Source organism: Podarcis erhardii, assembly GCF_964252035.2.
Source record: "Podarcis erhardii genome assembly, chromosome: 1".
In the NCBI taxonomy this organism is placed as follows: domain Eukaryota; kingdom Metazoa; phylum Chordata; class Lepidosauria; order Squamata; family Lacertidae; genus Podarcis; species Podarcis erhardii.
Genome location: NC_138497.1, coordinates 135363508 through 135382278, shown reverse-complemented (window position 1 = coordinate 135382278; position 18771 = coordinate 135363508). Strand labels below are relative to the sequence as shown.

The 18771-nt window shown below is 41.1% G+C and overlaps 2 protein-coding genes across 8 annotated transcripts; one reads left to right on the top strand and one right to left on the bottom strand.

Annotated features, from left to right (window-relative positions):
- Positions 1–7004: 7004 nt before the first annotated feature.
- ABHD13 (abhydrolase domain containing 13) lies at positions 7005–12523 on the bottom strand. 6 transcript variants are annotated; one of them, XM_081839902.1, is made up of 2 exons: positions 12368–12523; positions 7005–9316 (listed from the first exon to the last, which is right to left on the bottom strand). In XM_081839902.1, exon 2 carries the CDS (start codon positions 9279–9281, stop codon positions 8268–8270), a length of 1014 nt encoding a protein of 337 aa, XP_081696028.1. In that variant the 5' UTR covers positions 9282–9316; positions 12368–12523; the 3' UTR covers positions 7005–8267. The 6 variants fall into 6 exon arrangements, with proteins under 6 accessions (XP_081696028.1, XP_081696031.1, XP_081696032.1 ...); XM_081839905.1 differs by lacking the exon at positions 12368–12523 and adding an exon at positions 12272–12350; XM_081839906.1 differs by lacking the exon at positions 12368–12523 and adding an exon at positions 12223–12344.
- Positions 12524–12580: 57 nt separating this feature from the next.
- Positions 12581–16652, top strand: LIG4 (DNA ligase 4). Of its 2 annotated transcripts, none has more exons than XM_081881118.1 (2): positions 12581–12642; positions 13627–16652. In XM_081881118.1, exon 2 carries the CDS (start codon positions 13640–13642, stop codon positions 16373–16375), a length of 2736 nt encoding a protein of 911 aa, XP_081737244.1. In that variant the 5' UTR covers positions 12581–12642; positions 13627–13639; the 3' UTR covers positions 16376–16652. The 2 variants fall into 2 exon arrangements, with proteins under 2 accessions (XP_081737244.1, XP_081737243.1); XM_081881117.1 differs by having other exon boundaries at positions 12594–12642; positions 13317–16652.
- Positions 16653–18771: the final 2119 nt, after the last annotated feature.

Here is an 18771-nt window from a genome sequence, read left to right as displayed (position 1 = left end):
AAAGTCACTAAGAAATAATTAGTACCTGGCTATTCCTAGCTAAGTGTAGAACTTTACATTTGTCCCTATTGAAATTCATTTTGTTAGTTTGGGCAGTGATCTCTGATCCATAAAGATTATATTGAATCCTGATACTATCTTCTGTGGTATTAGCTACCCCTCTCAGATTGGTGTCATCAGCAAATTTGATGAGCATCTCCCGCTATTCCTCCATCCAAGTCAATTATAAATATGTTGCTCAACAATGGGGCCAGGACGGAACCCTGCAGCACCCACACTTGTCACTTTTTACCAGGATAACAAGGATTCATTGGTGAGCAATTTCTTGGTTTGGACAGTCAGCCAGCCAGAAATCTACCTCATAGTAACAAGCTGATCACATAACACCAATTCTGTTACAAGAAGAAGAAGAGTTTGGATTTAATATCCCGCTTTATCACTACCCGAAGGAGTCTCAAAGTGGCTAATATTCTCCTTTCCCTTCCTCCCCCACAACAAACACTCTGTGAGGTGAGTGGGGCTGAGAGACTCCAAAGAAGTGTGACTGGCCCAAGGTCACCCAGCAGCTGCATGTGGAGGAGCGGGGAAGCGAACCCGGCTCACCAGATTGTGAGACTACCGCTCTTAACCACTACACCACACTGGCTCTCACTGGTACAACTACATAGCTGGCTGGTTTTGACCTATAAAGCTCTTTGCAGTTCAGGGTCCCAACACCTTCTGGAATGCTTCTCCCAGTATGAACCTGCCTGAATATGATTAGAGGGGACCGGTTGGTGGAAGGAATTCAGGTCGGAGCGAAACAATATAAACTTAAAGCTTTTGCAGATGACCTAGTTTTGACCCTGCAGGAGCCAGAATCTAGTACGAAAAGAGTATTACAATTGATTCAAGACTTTGGTCGGGTGGCGGGATTTAAATTAAACAAACAGAAAACCAAGGTATTGGAAAAAAAATTGACAGATACAGAGTCAGAACGGTTTCAGAGAGAGACAGAATTAAATGTGGTTAAAAAAGTAAAGTACCTAGGGGTAAACATAACAGCAAAAAATCTGAGTCTTTTTAAGGACAATTATGAAAAATGTTGGTCAGAAATTAAGAGAGACTTAGATAGTTGGACAAAATTGAAACTTTCTTTGTTAGGCCGAATTGCTGCTATCAAGATGAATGTACTGCCAAAAATGTTGTTTTTGTTTCAAACACTACAGATTGTGGACAAGACGGAGTGCTTCCGGAAGTGGCAGAGAGACATTTCTAAGTTTGTCTGGCAGGGCAAAAAGCCCAGAATTAAGTTTAAGATATTAACTGATGCGAAAGAAAGAGGGGGCTTTGCCCTGCCAGACCTAAAGTTGTACTATGAGGCCGCAGCTTTCTGCTGGCTAAAAGATTGGCTACTTCTCGAAGACACTGATGTATTGGATCTGGAAGGTTTTAACAATGCTTTTGGTTGGCATGCATATTTATGGTATGACAAGGTTAAGATCAATAAGGCCTTTAAGAACCATATTGTCAGAAAAGCAGTGTTTAATGTCTGGACAAAATATAAAGACTTATTGGAAAATAAAACTCCAAGGTGGCTTTCACCGCTGGAAGCTGAGGCCCGAAAAAGACCCAATATGGAGGCCAAATGGCCAAAATATTGGGAAATACTAGAAAAAGATGGAGACAATTGGAAATTGCAGAGTTTGGAGAAAATGAAGGATAAAGTGCGAGACTGGTTACACTACGCTCAGATTAATGAAGTTTTTAAAAATGACAAAAAGTTAGGGTTCCAGGTGGAGAAATCGAAATTGGAAACAGAACTGTTAGAACCTAAGACTAAGGTACTTTCAAGAATGTATAACTTGCTGTTAAAATGGAATACACAAGATGAAATGGTTAAATCGGCTATGATAAAGTGGGCACAGGACATAGGGCATAATATCATGTTTGAGGACTGGGAAAGGTTGTGGACCAACGGGCTGAACTTCACTGCATGTAATGCTTTGAAGGAAAATGTAATGAAAATGATATATAGATGGTACATGACCCCAGTTAAACTTGCCAAAATATACCATTTGTCTGATAACAAATGTTGGAAATGTAAAGAAAATGATGGAACATTCTTCCACCTCTGGTGGACTTGCCCTAGAGTGAAGGCCTTCTGGGAAATGATATATAATGAGCTGAAAAAGGTATTTAAGTATACCTTCACTAAGAAACCAGAGGCCTTCCTTTTGGGTATTGTCGACCAGAAGGTGTTAAAGAAGGACCGAACATTTTTTATGTATGCAACAACGGCAGCAAGGATACTCATCGCTAAGTACTGGAAAACTCAAGATCTACCCACACTGGAAGAGTGGCAGATGCAACTGATAGACTATATGGAACTAGCCGAGATGACCGGCAGAATCCGAGACCTGGGAGAAGAGAAGGTTGAAGAAGATTGGAAGAAATTTAAGATTTATTTAAAAAAGCATTGTAATTTGGTTGAATGTTAAGATGGAGGCTAGATCATAAATAATTGACCACCACTAAATTAGATGCAATTAGGATGATAAGTGAGATTGAGGAAAAATCATAAACCTTTGGGAGAACTATTAGATTATATTCTAAATGAACGGGACATAAGAATGTAAACAAGATGATAAATTGCGGGCAAGAATTGACAATGATGCAAGTGGGAGCGGAAGACGTGAGGGAGTCCAAAGAAGTTAAGAAATTATGTTATGATATATGTTACATTGTTTATTATATTTGCATTTATGTTTAAAAAATCTTAATAAAAATTAAAAAAAAAAAATGAACCTGCCTGGACCCTTATATTTTCTTCTGAGGCCCTTCTCCCGAGAGAGGCTCAGAGGGTGGTGACAACAGAAAGGCCTTTTCCATTGTGGCTCCCCATCTGTGGAACGCTCTGCCCAGTAAGATCCATCCAGTGCTTTTCTTGACATGTTTTTCGCGCCAGGTAAAGACTTATCTTTTCCTCAGAGAGAGATGATATTGTTATGTTATCAAGTGTGATTGTGAAGCTTCCTGTTACGGGGGTGTTGGTGTTGTGTTTTTGTGGTATAATGTTTTAAGTTGCTGAGGCCTTTGGGTAACAAGTGACAAAGAAGTCACATAATAATACCAATACTACTAATAATTCAAGGAGCTGGTTTTAACATGTAAATCCTTATACAGCTTGTGTCTTATACAGGCCTCTCCCAACAATATACCTGGACCTTATGAGCATCTTCCGAGGCCCTTCTCCATGTGCCCCTGCTGAGAGAGGCACAAGAACGGCAACCAGGCAGATGGCCTTCTCAGTTCCATGCTCTCTGGAGTGAAGCCTGCATGGAGCCACCAAACACCTTTTTGGAGTCAGATGAAGACTTTTCTTCACCAAGGGAATCAAGGCTTGATGTTAGTACTGCTCTGGGTATCAGAGCAGTAAGCGGTGGCTTATGAACTTAATTGCTCATCGAAATTTTTATGGTTGCTGTTTGATACTCTTTCTCAGATCATTACCAGTTTGCTTACCTGCCTCTCCTCCCCAGGTTGTGCAAGTTTCTGGTTTCTTGAAATGGCCAACATTTCAATCAGTTCCCTGAAGCAGTTTCCACACAATGGAAAAAGTCAGTTGCAGTTTCTGAAAATTGAGTTACATCCTTCACGCCTCCACAGTAAATAACAAGTCTAAGTAGAAAGATCCACAGAAACACTACAGTACCATGTCCATGCAACTTACTTGGGCAAAGTCCTATCAAAAGTATAAATGAAACACTGCCATCTACAGGATGATAATCCTCGTAATGTTCGCTTCTTATGCAAAGCAAGTATGTTAGAACTGTATCAGTTAGTAGTCTTTCAGAGTAAAAGAACTAGATCCATATTTCTTGACTAGAAAAATAAGGGTTGCCGTAAGACCCAATTTTCTAGGGTTTGCTTGGATCTCTTTGGGCTAATAACTGGCCTGAATTTCCAGCTTTCATTCTGAAAGGGGAGAGGAGGAGGCCTCTGCTGTCATAGAATACAGCTGGTGAACCAGCAGCCCATCAACCTGATGCACCTTTGTAGCATTTTTCTATGCAATGGCACAGAGGCGGGGAGGGGAGTCAGCAAACTACCCGGGGGCTCTGCAGTTGACAAGATCAGCATTCTTTTTTTTCAGTCTTTGCCACTGGGACTGCATGGAGTTGCTCTCTAAGTGATTGCAGCAGCAGCAGCAGCAGCAGCATCCTAGTGTTGGTTCTGCTGTTACTACCAGCATCCTGAGTGCTTCCTGAGAATTTGTGCAATTTTGATGAACATCCGGCCCTTTTTCTCCTTTCCAGGTCAACTACAACTTCTTCAATTCACTCCCCACCTCCAAATTAAGGAGTGGGTGGTGGGAAGAAAGCCTGGGAGCTTGAAGCCCAAAGAGTTGATTCCCGGAGTTTGGAGCCTGTGTTTGCCTTTTGAAATCATCATCATTCAAAAGTGAAATATTCATGTGCCATGTGCCAGGATTAGGCAGCAGCATAACAGGAGAAACTGAAGGATGTGAAATAGTAATCATATTAATATGCCATGCTACAACATATTGAAGTAAGGAAGAATAATCTGTCTGAAAACAATTCTGATGCACTGACCAAAAAAGGATAAGCTTACTATACCAAACATCAATCAATCCTTACTCAAGTCGTATGTGCCTTTAAAATTATCTGAACTGAATGTATAACAGATTAGGTTGGCAGTGTTATAAGTGTTAAGAGATTATTTTCCACTGCTGCCCAACTGATGGCTTATTCTACATTTTGAAACTACCGGAAATTGACAGATAATTATACTGAAAACAAAACAAACACACAGAAAAGGCTATTAGCAATTGTAGGTGTTATCAATTTATTGCATATGTTAGTACATAAAAATAGAGGTTATGTAAAAGGAAAATCAATCTACTATTGTAAAAAAAAAATGAAAAAGAAAATGAAAGTGCTTAATTAAATGCATGTCTAAAAATATGAAATGACAAGTATTGTTTTTAATCTGTAGAAAACACACATATACCAACAGTCTGGCCCTAAACATGTTTACTTATAAGCAAATCTCACAGAACTCAACAATATTTACTTTAAGTGAAAATACATATGGCTGCAGTTTCAATTTTTCTTTTGATCTAAGTGAAACATTCAAAATTGAACCCACAAGTATCTTTAAGTCTATTGCATGCAGCAAATTTATTTTTTGGCAAGAGTTCTACCATAAAGTTTTGTGTCATTTGCAAAAAGTTACACAAACAACAAAAATCTATAGATGTTTCCCCATACTTATTTTCTAATTGAATTTTACTGAAATTTCAGTAGCCTTAATTTTGTGGATCTGCCAAAGCAGAAGATAGGGTATATAACCTTAGCAAATAAATAAGAGCACCAAAAGGACATTTAAATATCCTTACTCTGATTTCAGTATCACATTGTGCCACAATGCACAAACCCTTGAGAACAGACCCTCAATTGGTCCCATAAATTAATCCAGATTTTTTTGCTGAATTATCAAAGGTAAAAATGTATTCAAAACAATACACCTGTCATTACAATTGGACCCAATAAGCTTGTGCTATAATATTTAAAAGCCTGACCTTCCTGAGGGGGTAGGGGGGACATCTGAAATGGAAAGGGGCTTTATACAGTTCCTATGCAAATACTCATTGTGAAAACAAGCACAAATTTCATATAAGCATCATACTCTAGCTCTGTACAAGTACTTACTTGAAAGCATAAGCTTCTCTTATCTCTTCAGGCATAACTGAGGAGTCAACGAATCATTCTCCATTCAAACCTAGACCATTGCTAATCTTTCTGGAAAGTACCACAAATTTCAGAGGCAAAATTCGAAGCTCAAGTCTCGGCTGATTTACTGTCCCACAAAAGGCTGTTCAGCTGCTCTTATATAAAAGATAATGTAACCTCTATTTTTTCTACAAGATGATGAGCTCCAAGCAAAGTCAAAGTGCACATAGCAAATACACATATCATTATAAAAAGATGAGGGGAAAGGGATATATCTACAACAAATGCTATAAGATTAATAATTACTATAAGATTCTCTTCCAAAGCAATAATATACTGATCATTGTCGTCTAGGGTGTCATTGCAGCACTCCTGCACTGTTTTAACTTCACGCTTTCTACAACTGTGGATGGTATGATCTACATCCTACAGTATGCTATTGCATGCTAATGTTGAAGGTTTTGTATAAGGCTTAATTTACTTTCTGTGAACACTAATAGAGGCATGTTTCCAAAACCGATGAAGCTAAAATAGCATACCACAAAAAAGAATGGCAAAGTACAAATGCTGTAGTTGCTGAAATATATCAAATTATTTAAGAGATTAATTGCAGTTTCTGTGTCATGTAATAAATGTTAAAAGAATGATGAATGAGATGTTGGAAGAAGACTAAACAGGAAACAATTATGTCAGAGAAGATGGAGGAAAAACAGAAAATGTCCTCAAATAGATACTCAATATTGGTTCTAAGGGGCAATATCCAATGTTAGTCATACTCAGCAGACTCACTGAAATCAATGGATTTAAGTAATTTCAGTCCACTGGTATCAATGTGTCTACTCTGAGTATGACCAACAATTGAGTATTACCCATTAGTTTTCCACTTCCTGCACAATTTATGCACTCTTCAAACAAGCACAACCAGTTTTATTTTACTACATCTTAAAAAATGAGTGGTTAAAATTGCATTCTGTAAGATTCTGGAGCACTATAAATGGGTAAACTGTTTTTTCTTTTTCTCAGAAAATAAAAAACCCATTTTTTGCAATAAATGCATTGTTTATAAAGCAAAAATAAAACAGAACACACACACACTAGATATCCTAATAGAATAAGTAATTTGATTTTGTAAAGTATACTCAATATCAAACGCATTATTTAATACTCGTCTTCATCACTTAGTCTGGCCCTCTTAATAGCTCAATCCCAAGTATATTTTCATGAGGAAGTCCTGTTGTTTGGTGGGACTTATTTCCTGAGAAGTACACCTACGATTCTGGCCTTTAATAACCAAAGTATTTTCAGTTTTATTCATGTTACATGACATCTGTCAACAGTGTTTAGAAAATGACAACCATGCTGCAATGAAAGAAAACCAATTCCCCTACAAGAAAACTTTTTAATTAAACATTTTAAAATAGTTAAAGAGGAGTTTGATATGAAAAGCAGAAGTAAATGTTAGACAGTAGATTTTAAAAAAAACCCTTTCCCTGTAGTCCAGCTTCTCCCAATTGCCATATTGTTGCCTAAGTAGAAAGCAATATTCCAACCAGACTTTAGGTTTGATGCATTTAGCACTCATGGCTTCTAGGGGAACAAGCACAAGAGGCAAAATGCGCAAGTGCTAACGGCAGTAAACCTTCCAGTATAAGGATAGCAAATATAGCAACATGAACACTAGTCAGCCCGTCTTCATGACTGGATGAGAATATCAGCACTAATATATCATTAACTTTAAATGCATCTTTTCTCCATTCATCCTGCACGTGGATGTAATAAGCAATGAATGCAGCCATGTCATACTGAATAGAGTGTACTTTCATAATTTTTTTAATTCCTACCCTGCCTTTCCTCCCAAAGGAGCCCAGGGGGCCATTAGTGCTACTTATAATATTAAGCACACGACACAATCTGAGATGCATAACAAAAGAATTTGGGGGTTTATCATGCATCCCAAAGCTCTAGCTATAGTGTGTGTCGCTAATCATGGTTACCTATGCAGCCCAAACATACACTGCATGCAACAGTTCTGTTCTTCTCTTAAAACCAGTGGGCAACATCCAGTGATGTCTGTCTGCCTGCACAACAGAAATCTTCTTGTACAACAGAACTTCCGGTTTCTCTTCTCCCTGCCCCGTCCCACCCTGCTCTATGAAGCATCCTATAATCCTCTGGAGCAAAATTTGGGAAAGGGGGGGGGGCTACAAAGGAAAGAAGTCCCATTGCACAAGTGGATTCCTCTTGCACCACATCAGATCTCCCCAAGGGTTAACTTAAATTTTACCAATAAGTTTATTAATGTGTCTTAATCTAAGAAATGGAAATTAAGATTAATTTTATCAAAAACATCACTAATTTATAACGCTAAGTGTAAAAACTATCTGGCTCATAATTTATTAGATCTCTCCATGTTTAATTTTGCTCTTTAGATAAGTACAAGACAGAGTACACACTTTAAAAATTGTCATTCTTTATCACTTTCTACAAATCCAGGTACAATGCAGTTGTATCAGACACAAAGACTGGAGTTAGTTATATTATTGTTACATTAGATGAAATTTTTGCCATTTCTTCAGGGGAATAACTCTTTGCAACTTCTTTGATGAATTGTTCAAGTGCTGTGAAGTAGCCTTGGCACTGCCAAGTGTCATTATGAGTTCCATCTGGAAATATTGCCAATCTCTTAGTCCGAGCAGGGGAAAGCTCATAAAGCTGCTTCATCATAACTGGAGGAATCAGCTGGTCAGCAAGCCCAGAGATGAAGAGTGAAGGCATTCTGCACTGAGATATTTTTCGATAGGAGAGGAACTTGTTTTTATAGCACCACAAAGGAAGGTACCTCATTGGAAAGAAAGAAAACAGAGTGCTGGCCATGTGCGGGATACTAAGGAATGTGTTCTCCACGATGATGGCAGAAATCCTATGGGAATTCTCAGATGCTAGGCGAATAGCAACTGCTCCCCCCAAGGATCGTCCAAAGAGGAAAATTTTTGTCTTGTCAAGATCAGATCTAGTCATCACATAGTCTAGCACAGCCTCAGAATCTAAATAAATGCCATCCTCGCTTGCTTCTCCTTCACTTTTTCCATAGCCTCTATAGTCAACCAGCAATAAGTTGACTTTCAGGTTCACCAGCATCAGCAAAGCATTGGGTAGTCTGTGACCAATGTTTCCTGCATTTCCATGAAAGTAAATGATAGTAGGTGAATATGAGGAATTGTCTCCTGTGTTTCTGAGAAGAATCAGATTGAGCAACACACCATCTTTGGTTTTGATGAAGATATTTTCATGTGGGATGCCAGTAGGCATGGGGACATAGAGTCGTGATGAAGCAGGTTGCTCTGGGAAATAAAGCAACACATCCTGGAATTTATATAATATACCTGCAATAGATACAAATATTAAAAGAGGTAATATCATGCCTCCATACAAATGAAAAGTTACTATCAAAGGTAAGAGAGAGATACGGCAGAGGCCCCAGGACCATGAGACCAATGCAAGGAGCCACTTTTCAATGAAAGTCCAAAGCATCCATGATTTTTCCATTATAGTAGTCAATGAATCTTTAGTCCATATGAAGCCTGAAAAAAGAAAATAAATAAGCTTCTTTAAAAACAACTTTTAAAAGGGACAACAAATGTATAAGGTAATTCATACCTATATTTTATGTAGTGCAAAAGACGCGTGGGCTCCAAAATAAATTTAAATAAATAATTTAAATAAATAAAAAGACGCGTGGGCTTTCAAAATAAATTGAAATACAGTTGGGGGAAAGAAATCTAGATCTAGAATATTGTGTGTCATCAATGCCATTAGCATTTCTTCAGAGAGCATAATGTGTAATAAAGTGGGGAGATGACCTTCTACAAGAAGTAACTCCAAAGCTCAATAGCAAAAGCAGAAAAAAATTCTGGAGCTGCTTAAATGACACTTTTCTAAATACAATCACTAAGTACAATTTGATTAGCATCTTTCAAACACCCCTACCAGTCGTTATGCCCCCCAAAGCAGCTACTACCCTCACAAACACTACAGTATGTCTGGGAGTGCAGAGCAGGATTAGGAAATCAAGAGAAACTGTTAGAAACAGATGTGCCTTCACATAATGAGGCTCTGGATCCCAGCTAGCATCATATAGAGCAGTGGTGGCCAAACTTGGCCCTCCAGCTGTTTTTGGATTACAACTCCCATAATCCCTAGCTAACAGGACCAGTGGTCACTGATATAGACAACACACAAAATGCCTAAATGCTTCAAACTAAAGCCATTCAGAATAATAGGATAAAGTAACACAGGTGCCTGGTAACTGAGGACCAATAAAATAAAAATATAGGACTACCTAAAACGTTGTTGTTAGATTTTATGGATCTTTGGAAAGCAATTAAAGACAAGATAGGGGATTCAGCTGAACATGAAATAAATTTTGTGCACAAAATATGTGCTTTAGTCATTTAGAGGGGGTAGTTTCCCAAACCTATATCTTTATAGATTTGTGAACAACTGTCAAGGAGCTATCAACAATCCAAGCCAACCACAGGGCAGGCACATACGTGAAAGGCACGGAATGCAATTAGCTCCTTATTAACAGAAAATAACACAGCAGATTCCTCTGGTTCATCTTAATCCAGCTAAAACATTGCTGAAACTGACCACTAGCTCCGAGCTTCCCACCTCTAGCCTCTAGCCAAGAGGATGAAGTCTGCATTGAGGGGGCAAACTCCTCCTCTGGGCCTAACTGGCCCGTTGCTCAGCAATGTGCAGGACTCTCTTTGAGTGGGATGGCAGAGGGGGAGGCAAGCCAGCAGGACTGGGACTGTTTTGCTGCTGTGTAGCAAGGCCAACCTCCAACTCCTCTTTGTCTAAGTTGGCACTCATACTGTGAGTCTCAGTCTCTAAGCCTCTCCTGGAAGGCCCTCCTTCTCCTGACCTCTGTTGATCACTCAAACTCCCTGCTTCTAGGGGGGCCCTGCTTGCATCTCCCTCATGCTCTTCTAGTCACCCCCTTCCATCCCGCCCATGACCACAGTGGGTCACCCTATTTTGAACAGTGTAGCATCAAAGACACTTTTGATGCTCAAAAGGCCAGGAGCGACATTGATTTGAGTTAATAGTAGTGTTGGCAGCAGAATATACAATACCAGAAAATTTAAACCTATAATAATAAAACAACTCATCAAACCAGCAAAACCACCACTTAAAACCTGCTAAGCTACCTGGTTAAAGCAAATAGGATTACAGCATATGTTAGGTAAAAGCCATCTGAAATAGACTAATGATTACTTAAAAGCTTGCAGAGACAGCCACCTGCACCACCACTCATGGGAAGTTCCATAGTCCTTTAGGTCCATAGCACAAAATGTATGATTCAGCCACATTTAGAATACTGCATATGCTGTAGTTGTAATTGCTCCATTTCAACTGGATACTGTATTGTTAGGCCTTCATATCCAGAAACAGGACATACAGCACTTAAAGGAGTACCGATGGTGTGCCAAGTTACAAAAGGAAGTGTATTAGCCAGTATTGCCTCACTATCATAACTGTTATGGTAATTTTGAAAAACAGGAATGAGGCTACATTAATAACTGTTAAATTTATCAAATAAGTAATTGCAGCTTTGGAAAACATCTTGTATCAGGCATCATTCTTATTAATTTCCAGTTAAGAGTTGCTTTTTTAATAGGGCATTACAGGCTGCGGTGTTCACATACAAAAGAGAACTCACAAACTCAACTATGCATCCCAGAGTGATGTTCCCAGAATGATGTGATTTTTCACAAGCAAGTTTTTAGGCTATTAAATCATATTTTTAACAATATATTACCCAGACAGCTTTCCTGGATTTCTACTGTGGCTATCACCAAAGCTTCTGGAATGACACCATAGAGCCAAACTTTTGCCTTATAATAGAGTGGAGGCTACATGCATTATTACTTGGAAAAATCAGGACTTCCAGGTAAACGTGCACAAAGCCACTGTACCACCGTGAACAGACGCACATCGAAGCAAATCCCACTGAAATAAACTGGAACTGCACACTTATTTCAGATACTATACAAACTCAGCAGGGCTAAATTCCAAAGAATGTCATTTAGAGCTAAGTAATGAGGCTGCCGGCGGATCTTCACGCAGCGAGGCCAGAGAGAGAGCGGCAACCGGTCAGAACCGACGGCGCCGGGCTGCGCTGCCCTCGAAGGCGCGGCAGCCGCCTAGGCGAGACAAGGAGGCGGGATGTGGGATCTGGGCAGGAGGGGCCGAGGAAGGGTCCGGCGGGAGAAAGGGCCTTCCTGCAGCACCGAGAGCCGTCCCCGCCGCCGCCGCCGCCGCCCTGCCCAGGAAGCGCCAGGCAAGCCGCGCTTCGCTACCTGCCGCGAGGCGGGAGGCGAGAGCTCCCGGGCGCTGGCGAAGGGGAGGCGGGGGACGAGGCCGTCCTCGGCGAGGAGCGCAGGGCAGAGAAGAGAGTCCGCGGCTCCCCGGCCGCCCCTACCTGAGCCTCCGCTGCTCCGCTCGGGCGGATGGAGCCCCGAGGCGCCCACCTCATCGCGGTCCCGGGCGGGACATGCCCGCGCCCCGCGCCCGCCTCCTCCGTCCTCCTCCCCGCCCCCCGGCCGGGAATCTCCTCGCCCACTCACCACTTCCGGGAAACCGGCACGGACGGCAACGCTTCCGGGACAAAGGTCGAAGGGCAAAGGCTTCCACCCAGCGCCGCGACGGAGCCTATCAGGGAAGCGCCTGGGGGGGAGCGGGCGCGGCGGAAGGAAACTCCGCGAGAACAGGCGAGGTTTCGCACACGCACATGCGCAGAGCAGAAAGGCCGCCGGCCGCACTTCCGGGGGGGGGGCTCTGCTTTGGTCTCGGTGCGAGCGGCGGAGGGGGGCGCGGAGGAGCCCCGCGGAGGCTCGTCCAGGTGAGAAGGGAGGGGCGGGGAAGCCGCCTCGTTCCGAGCCAGGGCCCCGGGCCCAGCAGGCCGGCCGCGGCTCTGCGTGCCGGGCAGAGCCTCCGGCCCGAGGCTGGACGTGGGAGGAGAAGCCCCCGCGCTGCTCTTGCCGGGTCGCCTTGGCCGCCAGGGGCCCCCGAAGTGGCCTGGACGCACCTGCGGGCGGGCGCAGCTATGTCAGCATGCGATTTCCGTATCGGTCTCTGCGGCGTCGTGCTCCTCCCAAATGGGAAAACTAAAGATATTTCAGCATTGTTCTCTAGTATGAACATGTGTGTCTCTTGCTCTCTCCTCTTTCGGCCACTCCATTGCAGTCATCTTCTAGCCAGACCAGACCACTGACCCCTCAAGTCCAGCATCTCTTCTCTCAGTGGCTAACGCTGTGGAAGAAGTGCCCACACAGGAGATGAGAGCAACAGCCCCCTCTCTCCTCACTTGTGATTCACAGCAGCTAGCATTAAGAGGCAAATTGCATCTTACTGTGGGGGTAGAACATTCCCATTATGGCTCCATGAATTTATCTAATGCTCTTTTAAAGCCATCGGATTTTGGTGGTCAGCGCTATGTCTTGCAGGAATGAATTCCATAGTTTAGTTGTGCACTGTGTGAAAAAGTACTTTTTTGCCTTTCTTTCCAACATTCAGCTTCACAGGGTGGCCCTGAGTTATGAGAAGAGAAAAACTTCCTAAATCCCTCCGCAGCTATCACCATATCATGCATAGATGGCATACAAATAAACTGATGTATGTATCATCTTACCATTTTTCTAAACTAAAGAGCAAGATGAGCACACAACCCCAGAGTCATCCGTGACTGGACCTAATGTTGTGTAATAAAGCTGAGATTTTAATTCATTTTAAATATAGAGCTATGTGGCTAATTCAAGGAAAAGCAGGAATAAGGTGGGAGTTGTACTATTTGAAAACAAGCTTGCTATTTTCTTTCTTTTTGTAGTGGAATATTCAAGATGTCTTCCGTTTCTACTTCCTGTTCTCCTTCCCAACTAACTGTGGCATCACAAGTTCCTTTTGAAGATCTCTGTTCAACATTAGAACGAATACAAAAATGCAAATCCCGACCTGAGAAAACCAAGAATTTCAAGGAGTTTTTAGATTCCTGGAGGAAATATCATGATGCTCTTCATAAAAATGAAAAAGATGTAACAGATTCTTTTTATCCAGCAATGAGGCTTATTCTTCCACAGTTGGAAAGAGAAAGGATGGCTTATGGAATTAAAGAAACCATGCTTGCTAAGCTGTATATTGAGCTGTTAAATTTACCCAAAGATGGAAAAGATGCTTTAAAACTCTTAAATTATCGAACACCTACTGGCTCACGGGGAGATGCTGGAGACTTTGCTATGATTGCCTATTTTGTCTTGAAACAAAGGTGTCCCAGGAAAGGTCAACTGACCATAAAACAAGTGAACGATATTTTAGATTCCATTTCTAATAATAATGCTGCCAAAAGGAGGGATCTGGTCAAGAAGAGCCTTCTTCAGTTAATAACTCAGAGTTCAGCACTTGAACAGAAGTGGTTGATCAGGATGATCATAAAAGATTTGAAACTTGGTGTCAGCCAGCAAACCTTACTTTCCATCTTTCATCCTGATGCTTCAGAGTTGCACAATGTTACAACTGATTTGGAGAAAGTCTGTAGACAGTTACACAATCCTTCTGTATTTCTTAGTGATGTTTCTATTACATTATTTTCTGCCTTTAAACCGATGCTTGCTGCTATTGCTGATATACAACAAATTGAAAAACAAATGAACAACCAGAGTTTTTACATAGAAACCAAATTAGATGGTGAGCGAATGCAGATGCACAAAGATGGAGATGTTTACAAGTATTTTTCCCGAAATGGGTATGATTATACTCAGCAGTTTGGAGCTTCTCCCTTGGAAGGTTCATTGACTCCATTTATTCATAATATATTCAACAATAATATTCAGAACTGCATTCTGGATGGTGAAATGATGGCCTACAATCCCACCACACAGAACTTTGTACAGAAGGGTAGCAAATTTGACATCAAAAAGATGTCAGATGATTCAGAATTACAGACATGCTTCTGTGTGTTTGATGTTCTAATGGTTAATAACCAAAAATTGGGTCATGAGATGTTGAGCAAAAGATATGAGAAACTGAATGAGATATTTACACCAATAGAAGGTTGTTTGCAGTTTGTTCCTAAAAATCAAGCTAACACTCAGAAAGAAGTAATAGATTCTCTAAATGAAGCAATAGATAACAGAGAAGAAGGAATTGTGGTAAAAGATCCCATGTCAATTTACAAGCCGGACAAACGTGGGGAAGGATGGTTCAAGATCAAACCAGAGTATGTTAGTGATACTATGGATGAACTAGACCTTTTAATTGTTGGGGGCTACTGGGGAAAAGGTCTTCGTGGTGGCATGATGTCACATTTTTTATGTGCAGTTGCTGAGACTCCTCCGCCTGGTGAAAAACCGTCAGTGTTCCACTCCATTTGTCGTGTTGGTTCTGGTTACACTATGAAAGAACTTTATGATCTTGGCTTGAAATTAGCCAAATATTGGAAACCTTATCGTAAAAGAGATCCTCCTTTTAATATCTTGTGTGGAACTGAGAAGCCTGAAGTCTATATTGAGCCTTGTAATTCAGTCATCGTACAGATTAAAGCAGCTGAGATTGTGAGCAGTGATATGTACAAAACTGATTATACATTACGTTTCCCTCGTATTGAGAGGATAAGAGAAGATAAAGAATGGCATGATTGTATGACTCTTGACATTCTAGAGCAACTCAGAGGTAAAGCCTGTGGAAAGCTAGCAACTAAGCACTTTGATATAGATAATGATGAGCCACAAGGAAAGAAACGTAAAACTGTGCCCAAGATTAAAAAAAAAATTGGTTTAATAGATCATTTTAAAGCTCCTGATCTTTCAAATGTAAACCAGATTTCCAGTATATTTGAAGATGTTGAGTTTTGTGTTATGACAGGGACACAAAAATATTCAAAATATCAGCTGGAAAGTAAAATAGCGGAATATGGCGGCAGCATAGTCCAGAATCCTGGTTTGGACACCTATTGTGTGATTGCAGGAATTGAGAATGTCAGAGTGAAAAATATTATTTCTTCTGACAAGTATGATGTTGTGAGAGTGGAGTGGCTTTTACAGTGCTTTCAATCCAAAACATTTGTACCCTGGCAGCTTGATTTCATGATTCACATGTCTCCAGAAACAAAACAACATTTTGCCTGTGAATATGACTGCTATGGTGATAGTTACACAGGTGATACTGATATTGCCAAACTAAAGCATGTGTTCTCAAGAATGAATAACTTTCAGGCAGAGATCTCTCAGGATGCAATTGCTGACATAGAAGCACGTTATTCATGGGAAAGCTCTCCACTAAGTATGTTCAGGCAGCACACGATTTACCTGGCTCCTTCTGATGAATTGAGTAATTCAGGTGCCAGGATTAAACAAACAAAACTGTTAACTGCAGCACTGATACTTCGATTTCATGGAGCAAAAGTGGTTCAGCAGCTTGAAGAGGGTGTGTCCCATGTAATCAGTGGAGATCATGCTCATTTGAAGGAGATAAAGACACTGAGAAGAACGTTCAAAAGGAAGTTTAAAATTTTGTCTGAGCAGTGGGTAAAGGATTCTATAAAGAATGGCAAGTTACAAAATGAAAATGTTTACTTAATTTAAATCATTTCATTTAATAGGAAAATAATTACTTTGATTAACTTCATTTATCTATTTAATGAATTCTGCCAGGCTCTTTTTAATACTTCACTTCATTTTGAAGTTTGTAGATAAAGTTTCACAAGTATGAACATGGAAGAAAAGCTTTCAGGTATGGTGCTGAAAATTAGGTTATTTTTTAAAAAAGCAACCATCCATTTTATTGAGCTGTGGCTAGCACATTTATATAGCTGCTTTGGTTAAATATTTGTTAAACATAAACCCAACTTGCAAATGAGTTAAACTGCAATAGGACTATAAACCAAGCAAGTGTAACCACCTCCAGTACTGTGGATCTAGTCCAGGCTTCCTCAATCTTGGCCCTCCAGAGGTTTTTGGCCTACAACTCCCATGATCCCGAGCTAGCAGGACCAGTGGTCAGGGATGATGGGAATTGTAGTCTCAAAACATCTGAAGGGCCAAGGTTGAGGAAGCCTGATCTAGTCACTGTGCTGGGCTCTGTAGAGCTCTGCCGGCACAGCTGCCAGTGAGGATCCAGGCGTCTCCACTGTGGCAGCCTGTGGCTTTTCCCACATAGGTATTTTTAGACTTCAGTCTTACAGGGGTGGTACAGAAGGTGGTTGAACTGCCTTCTCCAACTCTGCTCTTCCTGGCAGGAAAGAAATGAGGGTGGATATGTGATCTTGCACTCCCGTCCTTTTAATGGATGTTTTTATAAATAACTATTTTCCTCCCACTGGGAAAAACTTTAAGGAAAATGCAGGGGGGGGGAGAGAGAAATTCACAGCAGCTTGGGGCCCTTACCAATGTTGGAGCTTCAAAAGCTGTTAGATGTTTCCATAACTGTTGTGTGGTGGATCTGACATTTTATTTCTCCATCATCGATGGACAGGGGGCTCTTGATGTTTCCTCGGACTCTTGGGATATATTTCTGGGGTCACAGGATTGCAGTTTGCAGGTTACAATTTGAATTTAAAAGTCTAAATTAAATCTGGGCATTCATCCTTTGAAAGAAAGCTCTGTAAATAACTATACAAATAAAATACTTTTTTTAAAAAAAAACTGCTTCTGATTTTGAAATCAGAAAGACTTGCTGAGAGTACTTTCTGATGTATTTCAGGTATACTAGGAACACTTTTTGATATATTTTGGACGCTGACAATACTAATGTTGAAGAGTCTTTGTTATCCAAACATTTTTAAATTTTCTACTAGGTGACATAATCACTCATAATCACAGGTTTTGAAGCTAAAGGGGAAGGGGAAGACACTAATACAGTGTTGCTGTCTTCTTTCATTCCAGATCAAGTGTGGGAAAAGGTTTGATATTTTAGGCCACATACCAACTAAAATACATCAACACATACCCTTTCTTGCATTGCATTTATATTTCACATTTATATTTGCCCCCCCTTTTCAAATAAAATGTCATACATGCATTGTTTGTTCATTTGCCACATTTCTCGGCTTGGCTTGGCCATGTCAGGTCTCAGTGCGAGGGATAGTGTCAGTGAGCGAGCTGAGGAGGGGGCAGCGGGAGGCAGGGGTCCAGGACCAGGAATCTTCTTCACCTGCTGAGCAGCAGCAGCAGAAAGCTCCAGCTTTTGTAAGCAGAGTTTCCAGCCTCAGTTGCTGGAAACAACATTAGTTGTTCCTGGCCAGACCTTGCTGCTTCTTGCTTCTCGTGACCTCAGCTTGGACACTTGGCTTTCTTGACCCTTGGATCATCTGACTACGTGAACTGAGATACTCTTGACCTTGGACTGGACTGGACCTTGTATATGGACTCTGCCACCTGACAAGTGCCCCCTTGAGACTCTGCTGATTCTCCCTCCACTAATCTCTGCCGTGGCTGACGGCACAGGACTAGGACACTAGCCAGTCCAACAGTCCAGAGTTGCCCCTTGTACTTGAGACCCTATGTTTCTCAAAAACACTCTATCCTTTTTTAAAAAAAGAAAGAAAGCTGGAGCCAGCTGGCTCTCATCAGGAGCAAGAAGGCCGATCAGTAGCAGGTGGAGTCACTATAGGAAATTATAGGCTTAGGGTTAGACATTATACATAGTCCATATACAATTATAGACCTAAAATAAAGTTAAAATAAAGCACAGGTATGTGAAGGTTGCAACTGGAACTATTGTTATAGATGTGCGGGGGGGACGGACCTCCTAAACCCTAAATAGTAGAATTTTGATTATTTGGAATATTGAAGGGGAAATTGCAGGCCAGTAGAAAAATGCATGCTAAGCTTCCTTTCCAAGCCAGGGCCACACCAGCTTCTGTACTTTATGGAGGAACAAAGGCAAGGTTACAAAACATGAAGCCTATTATTTTAAGGGAAATAATCCAAGTATTCAAACGTCCTTAGTTACTATATCAGCCATATTCTTTCATAGGCCA

Excerpts from the sequence above, each read along its gene's own strand:
- ABHD13 (XM_081839901.1), bottom strand. The coding sequence starts at position 11,067 with ATGGAACTTCCCATGAGTGGTGGTGCAGGTGGCTGTCTCTGCAAGCTT. Across the intron at positions 9,317-11,015 it reads CTGTCTCTGCAAGCTTTTAA|GCTTCATATGGACTAAAGAT; the intron begins GTAATCATTAGT and ends TTCTTTTTTCAG.
- LIG4 (XM_081881118.1), top strand. The coding sequence starts at position 13,640 with ATGTCTTCCGTTTCTACTTCCTGTTCTCCTTCCCAACTAACTGTGGCA.